General features: G+C 41.2%; 1 protein-coding gene across 1 annotated transcript in view; it reads left to right on the forward strand.

The window, feature by feature from the left end:
• stk32c (serine/threonine kinase 32C) overlaps positions 1-23,099 on the forward strand; it is a 96,548-nt gene that overhangs the window by 52,310 nt on the left and 21,139 nt on the right. Inside the window, exons 4-10 of the mRNA XM_030441328.1 lie at positions 11,576-11,749; positions 16,230-16,267; positions 17,109-17,198; positions 17,728-17,831; positions 17,961-18,077; positions 21,527-21,652; positions 22,010-22,138. Coding sequence (XP_030297188.1) covers positions 11,576-11,749; positions 16,230-16,267; positions 17,109-17,198; positions 17,728-17,831; positions 17,961-18,077; positions 21,527-21,652; positions 22,010-22,138 — 778 coding nt within the window. The remainder of the gene's footprint in view (positions 1-11,575; positions 11,750-16,229; positions 16,268-17,108; positions 17,199-17,727; positions 17,832-17,960; positions 18,078-21,526; positions 21,653-22,009; positions 22,139-23,099) is intronic.

The raw sequence follows: 23,099 nt of genomic DNA on the forward strand, positions 1-23,099 counted from the left end.
GCTTTCATTATTCAACGCTCATCTCCGAGCGGGACACATTTCTAAATGTAATTGGGGACCTGGCACGGCATTCACGGCATATTACACAAAGCACTTTACTCCTCTGTAATTGGCAGAATGATCTCACACGTGCTTATCTTCAGAGGAATCGCCGCAAGAATAGTTTGTTATTCACGCATTCCATGAAGGATTGATTACTGTATAGATAGTGAGAAGATGAACCAAGACAAAATCATGTCCTTTGTTCATTCCCCCCACCAAGTTGTGAATGATTTAAGTTTAATCTACAGGGTATTTTTGATGGTTTGAGGAGCCACTCCACTAGAACAAACTGAGGGCATTTTAATAAGTGTACAATAGTAGCCCTGTGTATTTTTTATAGTATAATTCCCTGCAGGAGTATATGGCTGCCAGAGCCTTCTGTGTTCTAGTTTTCCATGTGCTGCTCTGCTCTCTCTCTCTCTCTCTCATACTCCGCATCATGCACTATTTCAACTGCCCATTAGTGACAAAAATGCTCAACTGTGTCATTGCGGCTATGTGGGAATGAGAGGTTTCACACTTCACACCTCCTCTCTCCGCTTTCCTTGTCAGTTTCCCAGAGATACTCCAGAGAGGGCCTGTCCGTCTCACTGGGAGCATATAGAAAAAAATGATCTCAGCCAGCTCTATTTGTACCAAAGATGTATTGCTCAGCAAATAGTCTTAGTCTGGATAATCCGCATCCTCTTTTCTGGGACCATTATCTCTGGAATCTGTATAAGGCTCTACAAGAATAACAATGAGGGTAGATCATTTTACACTAGCAAGTGAGAGTAGACAGTTATTGTTGATTTTAGCCTCCACTCCGATAGGGATGTCCCGATCAGTTTTTTTTTGCCCCAGAATCCGAGTGATTTGATTTTGAGTATCTGCCAATACCGAGTCCCGATCCGATACTTCTATAATACATTAAAAAAATGAAGAAGAGCGAAGAAACAGATCCAGGATGTCCCTTATTTTTTATTTTATTCACCTTATTTTATCATTTAACACTTATCATAGGTGTGATTGGCAAAGGACAAAAAAGCAGGAAATATATACGGCTCCACTATGTCTCTCTTTACATTTATTTTGTCCCGTTGTTGGCTTCAGCTAAGAAAGAAATAGTTCGCCCCACACATCCAGCCTCTTGAGCACCAGAGAACTTTTTTTTACCATTATTTTCTATACTATTATAGATTTTTTTATGGACATGGAATCTATTTCAGAAGTCAGTGGGCCACATGACATGGAAACTATTGAGAAAAAAAATCATAATTTCTGCAGAATATTCATATATACACTTACTCTTGATAATATACAGGATATGCTGTCAACCTTTGATTGAGCTAATTTTTCTTTGATTGATATTAGTTCCAGGGATGGTAATGTGAATTCAAGTTTCAGGGACATTCCTGTTGAATTCTTCAATAAATTCTTTTAATCCATTGACCACCACAAAACATTCTATTTACCTCCATTGTATCCAATGGTGACAGAGACCTCTAAGATCTCCGAACCTGGACAACTAAAACTAAAATTATCTGCAGGGTTACATACCAAGGTATTTTAGGTTTCTTTTTCTGCATGTCACTGTTTAAGACCTTGCCCACACGTATGAAAACAATCTTTTTTCCCTCCGTCTTCCTCGGCCTCGTTTCAAGAATATTTGCATCCACATGGATCCACTGAAAACGACTGAAAACGCTGTAGTGCATACTCCAGGCCTATAGGTGGCGCTTGAAATTCACCAAAAACGGAGAAGAAGAGATGCTTGCATGTTGTAAACAAACAGACAGTAGGCGGAGAAAGCGAACACAACAAGAAAACGAAAATGGCTAGTGCAAGGAAACCAGAATTGTTTGTGTGGACCGATAATGAGGTCGAACTGCTGCTGCGACTCACACTCGACTACAAGGCGAGTAGGTTGCAAGAAAGGCTCAATATCTTCTGCAGCACGAACACAAGCATGTAGTCCGCCGTTGTTGTTGTTGTTGTTATGAGACATCGCGGGGTTCAGAGGTCGGAGGCTAGAGGTTGAGGGGTGGGGCGATGGTGTCATCATTTCGGAAAGTATGCGGATTCGTCGTCCTCATGAAAACGGGAGGGCTGCGTTTACGGATTTTTCCACCCTGAGACCCGTTTTCAAAAAAGTGCGTTTTCAGTCGCTGTGTTTTCAGGATCCGTGTGGATGGTCGGCAAAAACTATGAAATACATGTGCGTTTTCGTGTGGACGGCCTCTAAGCCTGCCCAGGCATGTACACAAATTGGTCTTTATCCACCACATTCAGGGGCCCAAACGCATCAACCCGACATCAAAGGCCCGGCGACAACAAAGGCTGACTGTTGCGTCACTTCACTTACACGCCAAAATGCAGAAGGAAACAGGAACTCAGGACTACAAATATATAAACAATTGTTAGAAATGTTTTTTAGACACTTCTAATCAAGAATATGTCTGTTAAAAAGTTGCCAGGTGAGAGGTGAAAAAAAAAAAGGAGAAACTGGTACTGAATCTATAAAGTCATGGATACTACAGTGACAGGCTTGAGCGGCTCTCCCTCTCTGTTTCTGCTTCTCTTTTCATGCAGGCTTAGCTGAACAGCCAATCAGAGTGATTTCTGTCACTGACCAGCTATGCCGCCAATTCGACATACTCAATCAACCAAAAAGCTGCAGAAGAGGGCCAACTAGTACCAGTGGTGCTGGGCACTCTGTAACACTAGGGCCACAAATGCTCACGGTAGCCCTGACATAGGCTGATGGTCGGCTGTTGGCCTGGTGTGTCACAGCCCTAAAACTACAGAGCTCTGTTACCTTATTCAGCATCTTGGCTTTCTGATTGCCCAGAGTCAATGAGTCTTTGGTGTTGAATTACACAGGGTACATGGAAAATATTAAATTAATGCTTGTTTAAGCGTGTTATGTGAATACTGAGTGTACCCAAATGGTAAGGGTATGTGTTTTTCTAGAATTATTGCTGTTGAAGTTGAGGGCATTGAAATGGCTTCTGTAAACTGAAGTGTCCCCTTGCTCAGAGCTTGCCTGCTTGTGTTTGACTGGCCCTCTTGAAAAGCATAGGGAAGCTGTCAAATCAGCATAACAAATAAAGCATCATGGTGACAGGTTGCAGAAAGCAAAGCCACATCCTCGTCAGGCTATTACTGTCACCATCAGATTGTGTGACAAGAGGGAAATGCCACATAAAAACAGCTGTATGATAGTGTCTGGATGCAGCTGTTTCTATATAGGTCTGGTTGATGTAGCACACACACACACACACACACACACACACACACACACACACACACACACACACACACACACACACTGAACTTGGGCAGCTGTGTTGATGTTGTGTAGAGACTGGTCTTATGTAAATCCACCCGAGAGAGTGACAAAATATGTATCTAGTATAACTTGCCCCAGAATACCATTTTCAGTAGCCTCGTGGTGCAAACTTACAGTCAGAAGCTGCTGAAAAATCCTCATCAGCTACATGGCGTCTTAAAGGACTGCTCTAAAAACCACCTGCGAGGACTAAAGCTTTCCTATGTTGAACTTTCCCTGTGTACATAAATGTAGAATACAAGGGAAGTTTTGCTTTTCATCCCTGAGCTGGAGAGAGGAGAACACAGTGAGAAATAAAGGAAATCAATTTATAGCTTGTGTCTATGGTAAGTTTGTTATTTCTGCCCCAGTTTACGCAGAGACTTTGTGAGTGCATGACAGCACTGCTATGTGTGTGCACCTGTATGCATCTCGTAAATTGTCTGCTGCATTTAGCTGCTGCTTGAGACAGCATCTCAGCTAAGCAAGTAATGAGATAGGACCGATGAGAACACTGCTTCATCTTCCATCGTCTCCCTTACTGTATAACAACCAGGAACCTAATTGGTTCACTGCGTGGGTATGCTGTGTAACCAATTCCCTGTAGATCAGACCATTTCCCGTATCTATAGACTTGTCAAACAGAGCTGTAGGACTTCTGGTGCTAGTCATTTCTGCGCTACATTACATTATTAATAGATGTGCAATTGACCAGCTGGGGTTTTTGGAAACAGCCTATTTTCAAAAGCAAACAAAAAAAAAAGATGCAAGTCACGAGAAATGCCGGCTTTGATAAAGCTTCATAGGAGTGTTTTTATTGATACGGTGCCAGGAGGGAGCCAAAGAGACAGCCAGAGTTGGAGAGAATGCGGGAAACACACCAGACAGCTGTCAGAGGAAGCAATGATTCCTACAATCACAGAGGGGGGGGGGGGGGGGGGCATCAAGAAGCAAGGAGGGGTGCACAAGACGGCGCAAAGAAAGTATTTGGCATTGATTTGTTTTGTCAAAAGAAAAAATGTGCACGCTAAGAGGATTTGTAAGGTTTCCTCCGCTCTTACCTACACGCACAGACACACTTTCTGTCTCAAAGCCGGGTTTTGCTTCATTGAGACATCCTGATTTCTGCTGTGCTTTTGAGCAGTTCCGTCCGTAGCTTCAGAGGAAATTCATTAGGACGCAACCTTGCGAAAGCCCACACTGAATCCCATCAGCTCGGCAAAGGCTGCCTTAAGCTGGGCGGATGTCAAGTTTTGCAGCCCACAATAATTGCTGCGACCATTCCCTCGCTGCGTAGATATGATGTGTAGGAGTCGAGGGTACACTGAATGGATTACCTTGGAGGAGGAAAAATTAACTATCATCTGCTGCACACAACAAATCCACACAAATCCTTGTAGGGATTTGTGATACATGAGAAGACGCTGACTTCTGACACTTGGATGTGTTTGAAATGTGCAAGGGTCACCTCATCCCGCCTCAAAGAACAAGCGCAGGGTGTAGCAATAGAGTTTGATCCCTTGATGTATGGAGTATTTTGCTTAATTCATGAAAGCTAGGTTTCGCCTTAAGCATTACATCACAACAGATAACTCTCCAACTGCATCACCCGTTGTCCCTCAGTGACCAGAGACGCAGCAGTGAATCATGACCAAATGGACGCTGCCACAGCGCTGTTGAAAACAATCACAGAGCAGCAAGAGGAGCAAGGGTTGTCGCAGCGACTGTTGTCAAGAGGTTGCAGCTTTATACACAGTCCCTTGGGATCATCTTAAGGATTTTAAATGTTTCAAAATCAAAGGAGGGATGAGTCATCGGGAAGAGCAGCATGTGGTGCTTCCCTCTTACTGTCCATGCCTTCATATGCCGGCAGAGAGTGAGCAAGAAGAGTGGTGAGGATAGATTTGCCTTGTCCAGTATCCATTAAGAATATTGATTTAAGGTCTGGATGGAACAAGGCCTTCGGAGACTGTGCAACAAATTAGCCCCTACACCCCCAGTCAGTAGATATAACAAGCCCTGTGAGGGGGCTTAGCCTTAAATCATCCTCATAAGAGGCGAAATATTGGATAATTTCCAAAAAGCACAGGAGACAGTTTCTCCAATAAACCATTATGAATCCAAAGATTATTTTGCCCTGGAATTGCAGTCTTGAAGGAGTAAATACTTTTACTGAAACTGCAGCACACACTCCTTTTTAAAGAAGAACTTTTTGTAGGACATGCAAAGTGCACCTTGTGAAAGCAGGCCAGCGGAGGTGTTGTGTCAAAAGGCAACTGGTTGAAGGCACCTCAGAGGAGATGCAGCTTTCATTTGCACCATTCTTCCGGGAATCCTCAGAGGAGCATGCGGGTGTCTTGTGATTGAGTCCTGCAACCAGTTCAGCCTGCACATCTCTATCATCAACTTTTATGTAGGCCATTGAAACTTTCTAGAGCAACTCGAGCCAACACAATCACAAACTCTTGTTCCTCTCTCGCTTTTTTCCTCAAAACTAGTCTCCTCTTCCGCTGTCCCTCTATTTCCCTCCCTCTTCCCTGCCTCCCAGGGCTCATTTGTCATTGTGGCCTGATTATTTCAGCCTGTTCCTTGTACTCCTTCCAGCCGGCTAACCTTCCTCTCTTAGTCGCTGTGACTGTTGCAGCCCAGTCCTGTCCTGGCCTTTCCACATGGCCTCCTCCTGATTTTGAACAGTAACAGTTCTCCCCAGACCCCAGATTACTGCCAGGCATTCACTCATCTGAAGGGTTTGACCCGCAACTCCTCTGTGCTCATTGTAAAGCCCCACCTAATAAACTGCTCGTTTTTAAGTATGATGAGCAGCGGAGAGCTGATAAAATGAGAATAGTGTTAAAAAATGATTTTGACCCATTACTGTGCCCCAGTATGTGAAGCTATGTACCAAGTTGAGGCTGCACTGATTAATATTTTAAGATTGACTACAGATTAAATGACTTTGTGATTTAAAAGGTATCGCTCGTAAACTCGACAAAACCCACAGAAAGAAAATACACTCAACCCTGCAGTTCTCCACAGCTCTACGGAGCTGTAAAAGCATAAAAGATTCTTTCAGCTCATTGTTTTGCTTTTACGGCCCACCACTTTACTTTTTGGCTCAGTCTCAATTGCTCTTATCAGCAGTGTTTCAGAAAAAAATGGTTCTGATAAACCTACTGTAAGCTACCTACCCAGCACCATAAAACAGACAAAAGTTAGCCATTAGCTGGTGAACATCGAGCATTTAGAAGGTTGATAGCCAGATATTTTCCTTTGCAGTAGGTGGAAATGAACATTAAAGTGAAAGGAGCCTGAACAGTGGACTACACTCAGGTGGATGGAAAAGCTGTATATCTGCTGAAAGAGTAAATAGCAAACTGATTGCTAAAACATTATCCATATCAACTTTATGAAGTAATTATCCCGAATATCAATGTTATATTTACAGCTTTTTTCACTGCCCCCAAGTGTTGTACCAGTCAGTCAATGCGGGTTCAAGGCAAGAGAATAGGTAATTCTGTCTTTATCCATGGATACCAGTCAGTATCATAACTACAGCATCTTACACCAGTTAATTTATTATTTAAGTCAACTCAAGTCATGGCAGCATCTTGAGTTGCAGCCTTGAAACTAACAAGCAGAATGATATGATATGAGACTGAGCACTCACTAAGCTTAGCAAGCTCAAGATCTCCTCACATGCTCTACATTCAGTACTGTAAGTCTTCAGGGGATATTGAGCTAGATTTTAGATCCAACAAGCTACAGAAATAGCCATGTGATGATTTATTTTTGCTTGACTGATGCAGACTCAAATAATTGATGGAAATGCAAAAAATTATCAATTTATTTTAATTGTCTCTGCCATATGCTGGCAAAATCACAACCCTGAATCACAACCTGTTAGATCTGATCTCTATTCATCTACCCTCAACATATATGTTCCCCTTAAAGTAGACAGGAGTACCAGCATCTGAAATGATTCATTCCTACATTAAAGGGCCAGATTAGGGACCTCTGGGAAGACCTTGGAGTGGAAATATTTTCTCGTATTAAAAGGAGCCAGTTGAGGTGGTTCTGCTGTCTGGTTAGGGTTAGGGATTCTTTCTTGACACCTTTGTGGGAATGTTCACCTGTGAGAAGACCCAGAGGTATCCCTTAGCATGCTGGACAAAATGTAAATCTAATCTGGCCCACAAACTTCTTGAACATGCTAGAAGTAGCATCTGGACCACTTTGCTTTAGGCCAGCCAGAGTGTGCCCAGAGCGAACAACTGTTGTTGGACTATGTCAAAAGGTGAAAGGGTTGATACCTGTTCTTATTGATTGGCTGAAAAGCTTTCTATCATAGAGAGTTATAAGATTTTATGTTTTTGTCCTTGGTTGTACATGTGAAAAGTGATTGAAGCAGTTGTGTAAAGACAGAAAAAAGGTAGCATGAGAGAGATCTTCAAACCCTGAAAGTGCTTCCTTTTTCCACGATCAGTGCAGACTCAAGTAATTGCTCTATACACAAATGTCTATTGAACACATTTTTCCTCAGGATCTCTGCCAAATGCTGGCAAATTCACCAGCATGAATGTAGATCATAACTTTTCATATTTTATCTTTGTTCTCTGTATCTATCCTCAATAAGGATAGTCCTTGAATATCAGTGGCAGAAATAATTTATCCCTTGCCTGATAAGAAGATAAGGCACATCTGGAAAGAGCTCGGAGTGGACTTTACATTACATTACAGGAGCAAGTTGAGGTAGTTCTGATATATGAGAACTAGCTCAACTTCATTGACACCTCAGCATAAAGGTATTCTGGGTGTCTCCACTATGGAGAAGAAGACCCAGAGATGGGCCCTGATGAAATGTCTATTTTATCTGGCCACTGAAATCCTTGGAATCCCTCAGAACATCCTGGAAGTGGCTAGAGAGAAGGACACTTGGACTACTGAACTTAAAGCCAGAGTAGAGACGTAAGTAGTTTGTAGTTCCTCAAAAGGTCAAAGGGTTAGTACCTCTTCTGAATGGTAAAATGAAAAGCTTGCTATTACAGAGTGATGAAATGTAATGACCTACACAAATAGTGATAAGGGCACATACTTTTTCCATTCAAAGGCATTCATGTCATTGACATAAAAAGTGATGGTGTGAAGATGGGAAATAGGAAGCTTGAAAGAGGTGTTCAGACCTTTAATACCTTTTCAACTCTACATATCTAGTCAAGTGCTACCTTTGTCCATGATAGACGTGGACACCAATGTCTGCAGAACTTTTTTTCTTATTGTATCTGCCAAATGCTGGCAAAATCACTGTGCTGTTTTGTTGGATTTTTACTTTCAGAAAGTTACAAAGATTGTCGGTTGACTTTGGCTGAAGCATTCTGACCCGTCTAACCTGCTGCCATCATGACCAAGACCTGAATAAATGCCAGAAATCAGATGAAGGGTCAATGGATATCTCTCAAAACAAGTGAACTTTGCTTTATTGTTTAACCAGTATTCCTCTCCACTCCCAGACAGCAGAGGAGTCCTTTACTTGCCAAAGATTGTCAGAAATGGACATTACATTGTGTTTATTTGGAGCGAAGTGCTCCCAAAAAACGGGAAATGAAGTGTTAGAGCTTCTTCCCTGTCCCATCCTTGGCAAGAGTCTTAAAGGTGACAAGGCCTGTCAGCAGTAGCACTTTCATATGCTCCATTTGTCGGCCTATATCTGACATCTCCTTGTCACCTCGGTGAAAGCGGGGAAGGAAGTGACAACCAGACTGAGCCACTGCAGTCTCTCTCTCAGGAGCCCAGATATTTTAGCGGCGGACTGGGAAGACTGTTTTGTGGAACAGTGAGATAGCGAGTGCCGCCTCAGAGGAAGCTCATCTGTCAACTGGATACTGGGAATCAGACTGTGACAATGAGGTGATAAAAAGGTGACGGTGAGGAATCCCTGCCAACGGCAAACAACATCCTGGGGCAGGCCATCTGCTGAGGCTGCTCTGTGTTTTAATAGTGAGGCTGATCTCTGAAGGGTCAGGGCAGGTTGGTTTAGTGTGTCTGATGTAGGTGGTTCGACTGTCATTTCGTATTGAGTGCATTCTACAGTACAGGGCTGTCGTGCTGCAGTGGTGCCACTGTGTCTACAGAGGAAACGTGGGAGTCTTGTTCAGGAAACTTTTTGATGGTTATACAAAGCTGAGTTTTTGTGCAAACTTGTCATTGTTTAAAATGAAGTTTGTTCCGTTTCTGACAATTAAACTGATACAGGCAACTTTGCATCTTTCCATCCTCCGAGCTTTTCCCTGTGGTATTATTGTTGCCACAGTTGTATCATAGACAGCATTAGCTACATTGTTGCTAAGAGCCTGACTTCTGTCCAAAGTCAATACAATACCGACGCTCTACACTGAGTGAACACCTGGCCGTTTAGTCTTGTTTTACCTTGGATTCAGTCGCTCTCCCTCTTCGCCTTCTTTGCCTCTTCCATCAGCAAGGAGAGTTTTCACAGTTATTCCAGTTGTTCCACAGGTACCTAGGGGTATTCAAGGCCATGACTTGGTTGCACAAGGGCAAACTTGCTTTCTTTTTGCTGAAATTCAGCCTTGATTTTCTGGACAAAAAATCTAGTCCAGTGGCAGCATAGTCAAAGCAGGGTATGGGAACCAATCTCTAGGCAGATGGTGTCATTTGTCTACGGTCATTAGACTATGCAATTATTATTTACCTCAGAATGAAGTTATAGCAAAAAGTTGTTTAATTGCCAGTCTAAGTAAGACTCATAAACTGATCAATCTGTAGATTTTGTATCATCTCGATTAATCATTTAGTTGTTTGGTCTATAAGATGTCAATCTGTGTTTCCCAAGATGATGTCCTCAAATGTCTCGTTTTGTCCACAGCCCGATAGAGTGAAGACACCAAAAAATATTCTCATTTGGGAAGCTGGAATTCCATGAGTTTTGACAATTTTTTTCTTGGATAATTAGTCAAAGCGAGTCATCCATTATCAGAGCAGTTGGCAATTATTTAACAGCTCCTTACTCCATAAATCTTGCCAGCTCCAGTTATTTTTGCGTTCAGTGAGTCAGTATGATGTGCTTTTCTGACCGTTATCTATCACATGAAAGTTTAGGCCATGTCAATTAATCAGCGCTGTGTTTTAGGAGAGGAAAAAGACCCAACAGTACAGCAAATGGGCTCTTTTTTCTTCTTTGGCAGAACCACCGATCTGTGGATGAGATGGAATGATTTTTCGCTCTGCAGCCAACACAGGCCCCATTTCTCACATATAGAGAGGCAGGAAATTGCACCTGAATAGGACCAATCAGAATGGTCCCCCGAGTGTTCAGGTTGAAGATACGGAAGGACCCTGCAGCTATAAAAAGAAGTAATACTGCCACAGTATCAGAAATTTAATGGGGAAAATAAAGAATTGGCTCAGTTGCAACCCACATTAAACCAAGTTTGAACAAAGAAATCACCAAGGCTCAGTTTGCTTTCCCTCCTTCACTGCAAATTTACATTGGGGACCCATTTAGATATTATTCTGCAGGGGGTTTTTTTAGATGAGAAATTAGATTCTGTTGCATGAAAAAACAGTTTGCTCACCCGTGTGGCTTAATGTTTTGTTCTGTCTGGGGCAGAAATTGTGGAGTGGAGTGCTACAAATCCCCACCCAGATCACTGAGAGGCTGTGTTTTAATTTGATGTGCATGATTAGTAAGCCTGATTGGCAAAAATGTTTAGTGGACCACGAGCAGCCTTCAATTAAGTCCCATCAAGCAGAGATGGGCTGTCTTCAAGCTCTAATTTGACAAAGACTTTGTCTCCTTTTGAATGCCTTCAAATAAGTGGTATGTTATTTAGACAATGATGGGTGTTAATCTATTACTGTTCATTTTCACAGCCTGCCTCAAGCATACGTTGACTTACAGAAATATGCAATAGAAACAGGTTGCTTATTTCAATAGGTACAAGACAAGGACAGATGCCCTAAAGGAGCATGTTTTATTGTGGCCTCCTACAGTGTTAGTCCATGTGTGTGTTTCCCTAAACATTCATGTCTGTCTGGGGATGTTTACCATGTTGGCTTAGCACATGTATTGTGTGACGCATGCTAGAGAATACAAACCCCTATATTTTGTGTGTTTGTTGTTTGTGTGCTCAGTCTTTGTTTATATAGCATGTGTTGTCTTTCCATGCCGGACAGTTAGTGAGCACTGTGTCCTCTCCATGGTGACAGGTACTCGTTCCAGGATGAGGAGGACATGTTCATGGTGGTGGACCTCCTGCTGGGGGGAGATCTGCGCTACCACCTGCAGCAGAGTGTCCAGTTCAGCGAGGACGCCGTCAAACTCTACCTCTGTGAGATGACCCTGGCACTTGACTACCTGCGGGGCCAGCACATCATCCATAGGTACACATGGATCTTTGTTATTTCTTCACTTCAAAGGCTCCAACTGCTTTTAGAGACTCTCTTGTTGACACCAAAAAAAACCTTGAGAGAAAAAAAAAAGGTTTTCTCAAACTTGAACAGACATGTGAACAGATTTATTTGCTCTAAAACTGTTTTAGTCTTCAACATGACGCAGCTGCATTTTTCTCCAATAGTCACTCTACTTTTTGGGTGGTTCCAAATATCCTTATCCCATAATGTTTGGGTCAAGTTTAATAACGGCCATTGCTATTGAAAGTCTTTCCAACAAGATTGTTCATAAATGAGGTAATGTTCCGAAGTTTGATTCACATCATGCTTAGTCACGCTGTCTTCTTCAACTTCGACTTCTTATCTCGCTTACAGTAAATTGCTTCATTGTTAAATGAAAAATATTGATGAATTCTGCTTTGAGTTTTTTAATCTTGAATGATAGCTAACAAGACTTTTTTTTTAAATTATGGCTTATCGGTCCGTTTTGTAGATAAAAGTCATTATAGAATGGATTCCTTAAGGTGCCCAGCATGGAATTTTTACACTGGAATAAAAACAACGGGGCGCCGTTTAGCTCGGTGGGTAGAGCTTCTGGGTTTTGATTAAATCATGAACACTTACTTTCAACACTTTCCAAATACATCCAAGGCAATTTCAGCCCATTACATCATTATACTTTATTTCATCCAATGAAGCCTAGAAATTATCCTGCATTGAAAGAACTGAAGAATTGAAAGAAAATCAACTCAAGGTGGTGTCGATGACTTTTAGTATTCAGAGGTTTCGCTCATTGTGTTCTCCAGCTCGCAGCAATATTATTGGCAATGTACAAATATAATTTGATTGGACCTGATTTACTCCTCAGACTGAAACTCAAACACCAACTTGAATTTAAGTAAAAGTCAAATGTTTTGTTTTCAGCATGACTTGTTCAAGTGCGTTATCTCCTCTCTGTTCCACAGGGAATACTGTGGTAATCTTTTCCTTCATGTAAGCACTCTTAGTTTATCAGACCACAAAGTCACAGTGCCTTTCTAACCAGCTTTAGTAGCAGTTCTTTAGGCTGTCAACATGATTCAAGCGTATCATATGTATGTATGTTTATTTATTTATTTATTTATTCATTTATTTATTTATTTATTTATTTACACCCACCTTCATCACGTGCTGTTGACTAATCTCGCCTGCTCTCATTTTGACCTTACTGGCTGGAAGCACATCCTGTCACATGACACTAAATTACCCTTCCAGAGGAGTGCATGGTGCCCTACAGCTCCCTAGAAAGGGTAGTATAAGGGGTTAGTCATGTTTTATTTTGGGAAGTATGGCTTCTTTTTTCTTTTTTTAATCCTGCTTGTTGTAACCATACACTCAAGATCAGTGCACAAGGAAAACTCTGTTCGTTATGCTTTACTTAGAAATCCAAATTCTGTTGTGAGAGTGATAAGATTTAGCATAATGGAACATAAGAGTAGAGATAACAAAATATTATTATAAAACACATCACACAAGCAAATGGAGCCTTATGCAGGCTCACTGTCTTAAGCCTTCCTTCATATCTTCAGTGTTCTCATTGAGCTGTGGTGTAGGCTGAAGGCATTAGTTTATCTCGGCATTTGGGCATCCCTGTTTCTATTTACTGCACGTTACTTTACAAATATAAAGATAGCCCCTATGTGTGTTCCCATAATTGTTACTATCCATCATCTTCAACTAGGGTGTACTCGCTGTCCGCAGCTTTTTGTCCAAATGTGCTGAGCACAGCAGTATGTCTGTGTGCAGCCCAGTAAGTGGAAGAGCTGGATCCCTGCAGACTGCAGATTTAGTACCACAGATGGCTGAAAAACTGTTTGAACCTTGTTCAAACCTCATTGGGGCTACATTTCTTCCTTCAAACAACAGGATGCTGTCTGTGTGTGTGTTTGTGTATCTCTAGTTGTGCAATCGTGCATGTCTGTGTTAAGTGAAGCATACCTGTGTCTTGTTATTTATTTCCATATTTAGGACAGTGACAGTAACAAAACTAACTTATGAAGCCCCTTACCTGCAAATGTGTAGGCTAAATCCAAGTGTTTTACAGAATAAAAACAAATATTAAACTATAATGATAATTATTTACTGTTAGTTTAAAATTAGGGTTTGGGGGAAGACCTTACACTTGGGTATAAAATGAGAAGAAAGCCAAAAAACAACAAGTTATGTTCATTAACTGAAGGCTTGTGCTGAACTAGTTATTGGCTAGGAGCAGTAACCACACAGAATCTCTAACAAAAACATGCAAAAAGTTTATGCTCCTAATTAAACACATGATTGAGGCAATTCATACACATTAGGCATCGTGTGCAGCGTGTGTAGAAAAAGATTCGTTTGAATTCTGAAGTTTGAATTTCATTCTACAAATGTGGAGCAGATAAGGCTTATTTGCAGTAAGCTGTTTGTCTGAACCTGCACGTATTACTAAACAAATTACCACATCATACATCATCAACATCATGAGCATGTGTGATGCTACTACGTGACAGGAAGCCAGTCTTTTTTTTTTTTTTTGCTTGTCTACTTGGCAGAGACGTCAATGATGTACATTTCAGGACCGCCATTAGAAGTAGGTGACAGACGCTGCTTATCGGTCCTGTTCTTTCATCCTCTCCTCGACATCATCTGTTATGCCTTTGACACAATTGTGTCTGCAGTCAGAGCCGTAATCCAATCCCTGGGTATCCATGGCCGTCCCCAGCTCTACAATTTTGTTCCACCCTGTAAGTTTTTGACAGGAGAATACTATACAATTATTTTGTTGCACCAACTGAAGAAAGCAGGGTCTCTGGTCTCCTAGCAACAGTCAGCTGCCACCATGCCCAAGGAGGTAAATTTGGTCCTATGAGAAGAAGGGAAGTAAAAGTCCTTTTTTCTCTTCTCTTCTGTTTCCTCTCTGCAGAGACCCTCGGGTCGCTTCATTTGTCTCCATCATTCACTCAACGCGTTAAAATCGCACGCTGTTAGATCACCTCACACAGCTGATCTGTTCCTGTGCAAAATAAGAATTCACTTGACATGCCGCTTCACATTGGAATGGTGTTTCTGTGCTTGTTGCAGAATGAATTCAACATTAAGTGATGTTTTTTACATCAAACGAAGGCACAGTGCTGCAGCTGACAGTCGTGTTACGATTCTTCCTGTGAACATGTATGTATTTCCCTGCAGCCTTGTACTGCTGGATCTGTAACCACCGCCTCCACCACTCCCCTCCAAGAGTTTTGGCAGATGATATTAGCATCAGCTTCGCGTTGCATAGCCGCAATGAACAAATGCATCCTATGGGAAGTGTAGACGCTCTCTGTGGACCAAGTGTATTCTCCACACCAGTGTGACGTGCGGCATAATTAAATAAGCTGTGTGCGCTCCGTTAATTGCCTGTGGAGGGCTTGGAGGAAACGTCGAGAAGTGCGTGTGCACGGGTGCGGGCGTGTAACTGAGTGTAGGTTGCATGGGTGCCCCGTGTAATAAGCATGTGCAGACAAACCTGCGTCAGCCTCCAGAGGGATCGCTGATGGTTGTATTCTCATGTGCTCTGGCAGCGTTTGAAATACAGGGAATGAGCGTTTTCTTCCTTTCCTCCTCTCATTGCACACACACACCAACATACACACACTTAATACGTTGCACATGTAATTCACACATGCATCATCAGCCTGCATCACCACCTCCTACAGACTTTCACATCTACACATACACATCTAAACTAAGTCATTCCCACCTGACGACAAACTACACAACTCGAGGCACTGTTAAATTATGTGTTTGTGATTTAACTTGGAATTAATGGAGCAAATTAGGCATTTAGCAAATACCCTGAATCGGAAACTCTTTTACTAACAACAACGATGTGAGTAGTGTGTCTCCATCCACCTTTTTTCCATAAAGTGCAAGAACTGAGGCGTAAAAATTTCATGGAAATTCGGAGAACATAGGAAGTTTGTATGTTAGTCGAAAGTTTGCACACTCTTGTGAGTTATGCAATCTTGTTTCACCCTCTTGTTCTGCAATCGTTTATGGCGCATCACTGAAGAATCTGTGGCACTGCCTTTTTAAGGCGGGAATTGCAGTCTGTAAAAAAAGTTAGACGTAGTAACAGAGCTGTAACGGAGGCAAATAGACGTCTGTCTGAAAGGGTAAGTCTTCAGGGTGGTGCAGGAGTGTAATGTTCTGCTATATGTGTGCTTGTTGTGTTTTACATGTCATGCCCTTCACGTCTGTGGAAAAAAAACAAAGTTGGTGTGAATGCGAGCCTTCATTTTGGCGTTCTGAGTAAAAGGGATTTTATCTTTGTTTCATATTGGCACTACATTCAGTTATAAAACCTGGCCAGTGTTTGCAATGTCGAGGATTAAAATTAGGTTGCTTTTCTGTATGATTGTAATTTGAGTGACTAATCTTTTTTGTTATGCGTGTCTGTCATTGTGTCCTTTAGAGATGTCAAGCCAGACAATATCCTGCTGGATGAACAAGGTAAGGGCGTTAACTGTTTGCTCTTAACTGATTTGTTGTTGTTTTTTTGCAGCAGATATGGGTTAAATGATACTTTTGCCGACCTGGTTAGGACTATAAAATAAACATTCTAATATCTTTCTCAGAGCTGATTTTGTGCGATCTGTACAGATATGATGGTTTCACATCAATATAGTTTTTATGCAGATGATACAATCTTGTTTGTACACAGATATTCTCTATTTCAAGTCATTACAGTCAGCTTTTTTCTGTGTTAGATATCTGCGAGAGCCTCAAACTCATACTGAATGGAGATATGGATATGCCCATAATTATACCTTAACTTATATACACGTTTGACTGTGGAGCGTTTTTTGATATGTGCGTGATATATTCTATGAAAACAGATTCTTATGTCAGTGAGATTGCTCGAAAAAGAGAGATTGCATTTACATGTAGATATGTCCATAAAACATCCTTTTAGTCTGAGCGCTGACAGCTACTTGTATGGACAGCTATGTTTGTAACTGTCAATGTGTCAAGAAAAAATAAGAATCACATAATAGCCCAAGCCATTAAGTAAGTATGCAGACAGCATTGAGACCGAGTCAGTCTTGACAACTAGGACATAAAAATGACACTGCAAGCTACTAATGAGTCAAACTAGTAACAAGGTCAGAGGAGTCAGGAATGTGTGCCTCACACACAAAACCACAAGGACAAAAATCCAGTTCACCTAAAAGTCAGCTTCTGTTTTCTTTGTTCACTTTGAAATGTTTTTCTTCGTGTGTGTTTAGAGGCACTTATTGGAAAATATCAAAGTTTGGATGGTTTAATGGATTTTGTGGTCGCTTCTTCTCAGGTCACGCTCACCTGACAGACTTCAACATAGCAACGATCATAAAGGACGGGGAGAGAGCTACAGCCTTAGCTGGAACCAAGCCCTACATGGGTAACGTTGTTTTGCAGCGGCGTCACAGCCGTCCTGTCAACCATGTCTGGTTTCATTATGTCTGATTGCTTTGTGCAAATAAATCTCCTCATTGCATGAAAAGAGGATTATAAGAAAAGGGTTGTTGTGTTCTTGGCATTGGAGAATGAAGTTATGTTGCCTTCAAAATGAATAAACTAATAAGAAAGGGGAAAAAAGACAGCTTAATTAATTAGCTGTTTCTGACATTTTTATGGAGATAACAACTGGATGTGGGTGTGACTTTTTAATTATAAGCATGTGACAGGCTAGTGTGTTCAAATAAGATTGTTGGATTGCCCATTGTGTGAATAAAATTATCCTGTGCTTATTTGTGGAAAAACTGAGGCAAAAAAACTACAGCCATCTTTTCTAGTGATTTCGTTGCCCTGCTGAGGGAGAATGAACAATTGCAGTTGACATTTTATAAAAGGAACACTTGCTCTTTTACCTCGTGTACAGGAGGTGGTTTGAAAAGCTTTTTCAGAAATGATTCTGTTTGTGGTTTCAGCCCCAGAGATCTTCCAGTCTTTTGTAAGTGGAGGGACGGGTTATGCCTTTGACGTAGACTGGTGGTCACTAGGGGTGACGGCGTTCGAAGTGCTGCGTGGATGGGTAAGGCCTGATGGGAAGTTAGGAGGTTTTATGTTATTGTGTTGCAAAACTGAACCTCTTGTGAATTCCCCCCTTCCTTCTCTTCCTCATCTTTCCATTTTTCCTCTTGCCCTCTTGTTTTCACACCAGAGGCCCTATGACATCCATGCCAGTAACTCAGTGGAGTCTCTGATTCAGCTCTTCAGTACAGTCAGTGTCCAGTACAACTCAGCCTGGCCCAAGGACCTGGTTTCCCTCCTGAGGAAGGTGAGCTGGACACAACTAGACATCATGTACTAGCAGCTTGTTCACTGAAATAGTTGGATTTACCTTGGAAAATACAATTAATCATTTAAGTTGTCCTTTAAAGCAAAAATTCCAAACTTCCCCAACTACCAGCTTGTCATTTTTGAAGTTTTGTTACTGTGCTCGATCTTTTTTAATAGCACATTTTATCATTTCTGATTTTTGACTGATAGTTGGACAAAAATGGCAATCTAAAGACATCACTTTGGACTCTGACAGTTTATATACAAATCAGTCTGTAAGGGAGAAATAGGTAATTAAAATAATCATGTTCTGCTGAATCATAAACATGGCTTAATAATACTAAATATGCAAATAAAGACATTTAAAATCATTCATAAAATAATTTGTTAAATTGAAAAGTTAAATTGAAAAATAAAAACAGAGGCACATTGCATTTATTTGACATTGTATAGACCATTAATGCCTACTTTTATTTTGATAATTATTTGGATGTATTGATTGGCATATTAATTTAATCATCGAGACATTTATTTATTTGTTTGTTTTTATTTTTTGGCAGAGTTAGTCCTCCGCATTTTAAAGCCTGAACAAACTGTAATGAAAAAATGAAATGATATAACACAAAGGTATGTTGAAGCAAATTGCCTTACAACTTATTTTTATTGAAGTAAAGGAACCCCTCTGCTTGGACAAATACTGTTTACTCAGGCAAGGGAAGGAAAGCGGAGATGTAGAGGTGATATTGGGGTACATCCTGAGGTAAAAAGCACTGAAGCCACAGGAACAGAAGATACAGGTTCTGAAGGGGGATTGGAGCTGGAGGGGGGGAGGAGCCGAGACCCTTAGGGCAAGTGAGAAGAAAAACGACAGATGGGCATCTGAGGGATGGAAGCACAGAAACACAGCAAGTGGGTGAGAGAAGAGACAGGCAGTGGGGGTGTGTGTCAACCAGTGTATTGTTGCTGATGATATTAATCTTAACAGTAATTTAGCCTCATACTGAGGCTCGAAATGTCCTTTTTTTATCATGAGTGAAAACTGACCTCTTAGATGAGTTCATTTGCATCAAATGGAAGAAAATCTGCTCAACACTTTACTTGAATCAGGCGCATGTTCTATATGATAATGATAGTCTACTTTGTTTTGCTTTGTGTCAATATATCTGTGCAAGGGAAACTGTGCTGGAAACAAATGATCTCATCCCCTCTGGTGGTATTATTGTTGTCATTTTAAAACAGGATTTCAGAGTAGGTATGAAAAACCACAAATTGTTAGGCAGGATATTTTTTGGCAGAGTGAAAGTGTGAGCATGAGTGCGTGCATGTGTTGTGCGTCTGAGCGAGCGCTCTGGACGGAGCGTTGGTCTCTTCCGCTCCGCTGATGATCGATTACCATGTCTGGACTCCACCGAGACAGACCTAACCGGCCCTGCAGGAGAAAACTGAATCAACCTCTGACCAAAGGAAGAAAGAAAGCACAAGAGGAGAGTTGACATGACACCAAAAGCCACATCCCATTATTGTTTCCAGTGTTTTCCCCCGAGGAGAGAGATGAAACAGATGGTATTCCATTAAATACCCAACTGTATGGTACCAGGTTTTTATTTTCCTCCCTGGATGAAGTGACTCCACTCATGTGTGGCCATCATCTGTCTTGATCAGTGCAACAATTTTGATTCAAACCTGATGAGCGGCTGATTTGATTAACAGTGCCCCCTGTTGGTAGTAACCAACAGGGGGAACTGTTAATCAGTGAAGGCTCGAATTAATCTGGGTTTTCTGCTGGAGTGTGGTGGCAACATATACAGATATTAAATAATCATTTGTGGAATTAACACTCGTGAATAAATAAGTGAGATCAAAAAAAACATCAAGCCATAATTTGTAAAATAGGCCTAATTAAATAAATTAAAACTCATATCATTATCATATTAAGGTTTTTCAAATTTTTTTTTTCTATATTGTCGTTTCTTACTTACAAACTAATTTTCCAAAGCTCTGTTTTTATGTCATAATAACATTTTACCTTACACTCTTTTATTTCATGTCACTTTTCTAATGACAGTGCCCCTTGCATCTCAAGCAAGCAAGCTTAATAACTGCTGAGATGTTCAGCCAATAGGCTTGTCACCTAAAAAGTCAAGAATGGGAGCGTTTATGAACCGGCTAGCTTCTGCTGGAAACACTGTAGACAGAAGCAATACCTAAACCTCAGTAGATTTAAAGCCTTAGAATTACAAGGCTGCAAATGCTACTTAACTAACCAGGTAACTAGTGACATAAGCAAAGTTGTGAGCTTGTTATTGTGAGCAGACTTCCTATTCTGAAGATGTTCCTCGGAGAAACGCACACAGCTCGATGAAGGTCGGAAAGACAGAAAATCAAGTCGACACCTAACACCGCCAATACTGGCTTGGTAGTTAGCTAGCTAGGTGAGGAGCATGCATAGTTTTGTAAGGCTTAAGGTTTAGCATTACCATAAGCAAAATAACAGTCCTTACTGTGTGTACCTTGTTTCTTTAGCTAACAACAGCATCTTTAAGGATGCTGTTAATGATATTTTTTTATTAGAATAAATGTTTAATAGCTGTATATGCCAACAGTTATCAATGTTATAGTGTGTTTGGTCACCAACCCACATCTCTCATCCCCCCTGCTCAAGCAGTAAAAGAGAAAATACATTTTCTGGTATCCCTGCCCACTGTATCCATTTATATATGTATGATGATTATATTTACCCCTCGATCATATGGTGACATAGAGAGGGGGGGGAAGATTCCTAACATCATAAATGGAAAGAGATGTTAGCCAAAACCAGGACAGCATTTACAGCAGCATTAACGAAATTGGTGCTCTGGCTAAGAGAAGTCAATTGTGGTGGCAGTTGTTGAGCCTGCTGGCTTTCCTGCTGCAGGGGGCAGTGATATATCAATGTATCATTTATATCATGTATTTTTTATCTAAATTTGTTTTTTATTTGTTTAATATTAAAAGCATAAAACAATAAACACTTGTGCTTCACAATATAAAGTCTAGAAAAAATATATCCAATTCCAAATAAAAATAAATGTATGGCAATATAGTTTTAGGGGAAGCCAGGAGCAATTACACATTTAACAGTATATTATTGGCTCCTTGTTACATTTGCTTCAACCGGCCCAGCCACACTTCGCGGCTGCTCATGGTTTTTGTTAGCTGCTCTTTCAGACTGCACAAAGAAAGCGAGGAAACCATCAGATTGATTTCTATTTTCCACCCTCGATTTGTCGAGTTTATTTCACCTCACAATGTGAGGAGCCCTGGCTGTGAGTGAGGAGAGAAGTTGTGAAGGTGATATTTTGATTCAGAAGGTGACATGAAGTACATTGCTCTGTGTGTGTGTGTGTGTGTGTGTGTGTGTGTGTGTGTGTGTGTGTGTGTGTGTGTGTGTAAATCCCTTCCTTCCAGCTACTGACAGTGAACCCGGAGCATCGTTTCTCTGGCCTGTCTGACATGCAGACATCTCCCTACCTCGCTGACGTCAACTGGGACGCCGTGTACGAAAAGAAGATGGAGGCCGGATTTGTTCCTAATGTTAGTATGCAGTCAGACGAAAACACACACACACACATGCGTAGGCACAGACATAATAAACATTTAAAAGCACACACAGGCACTCCTTCATGTTTGCCGATGGTAATGAGCATGTGTAGCAACTAAATAATGCAAAAGAATCTGAATGCAGCTTCTTCTCCGTGTGTGTGTACACGGACTTACAATAAATTACCCTGTGTGTGTGAGTGCATTAATGTGTGCTATTCCGTACGTTCACGTCAGTGTGCACTATGTGTTTGTGCACTCTGTGGCCCCCGTGTGTACCGCAGATGATTTATGGTACTGTGTGTGGGTGTTTGTGTTTCTTATTATCTCGCGTGCGTCTCCCTTCTACAGAAAGGTCGCCTCCACTGCGACCCCACCTTTGAGCTGGAGGAGATGATCTTGGAGTCGCGCCCCCTTCACAAGAAGAAGAAGAGGCTGGCCAAGAACCGGTCTCGAGACAACAGCAAGGATTCACAGTCTGTGAGTGACATTGCCAGCTGCTGGTTATACAGGAGTTGTCTGGATATAATAACAGGGCCTTTGTCTGAGCTCTACGCCTTCCTTGTTTTGGTCTGGTTTATTGACAACACTTGAACAGATTTAAGCTTTTAAAAATTACATCATATTTTTATTTAGAGCAGAAAGACGAAGACTATTTCAATCATTGAGCCCCATTTTTTTTTTTTTTTAACAATCCAGCAACCTTCATCAACAGGTATCATAGAGTGAAGGGAAGATTGTATTCACACAGTCATTAAAGAAACGAGGTACAAACAAGGAATGTAGTATTTGACAAAATAAAAAAAATGACATTTAAAAAAACAACACTACAGGAGTGATGCGGTCTGTACACGTGTGTGCTAAAACAAACGTGTTTACTAAAAGAACATTTAAAGACAGAGGGGTCACATTCCTCAGATTAGATAATAATCTGCTCCATCTTTCATATTTCATCTCAAAATACAAGAGATAAAAACTGAAAAGCATTAAAAGCATTATGTTCTGTTGAGGAGGAGGATTTGGCAGCTGTGTGGATGAAGGTGGAATTCAAGATGTCACTGCATCTGTTAAGAGGCCTTCATTCCCTTTGATGGTAAAAATGGCTATTTTTAGCTTATTCCACGTGTAAAATGGTTGCTTTCCATTGTACAGTGCTACGATTTGCTGTTATGTTGTACATTTTATGTTTACGTCCTTGTGCAGGTCAGATTAGAGTTGTTTTTAGTATGAAGGTGCTAAAAGCAAATGATTAGAAAGAGGACACCATCTCACACACACACACACACACACACACACACACACACACACACACACACACACACACACACACACACACACACACACACACACACACACACACACATACGTGCCAGAGCAAATTATAACCTGCCGCACAGCACTAGCGGAGTACTTCTCGTAGATGCTGCACACATGAAGAGGC

The sequence above is a fragment of the Sparus aurata genome, chromosome 15 (genome assembly GCF_900880675.1).
Source record: "Sparus aurata chromosome 15, fSpaAur1.1, whole genome shotgun sequence".
NCBI classification, from domain to species: domain Eukaryota; kingdom Metazoa; phylum Chordata; class Actinopteri; order Spariformes; family Sparidae; genus Sparus; species Sparus aurata.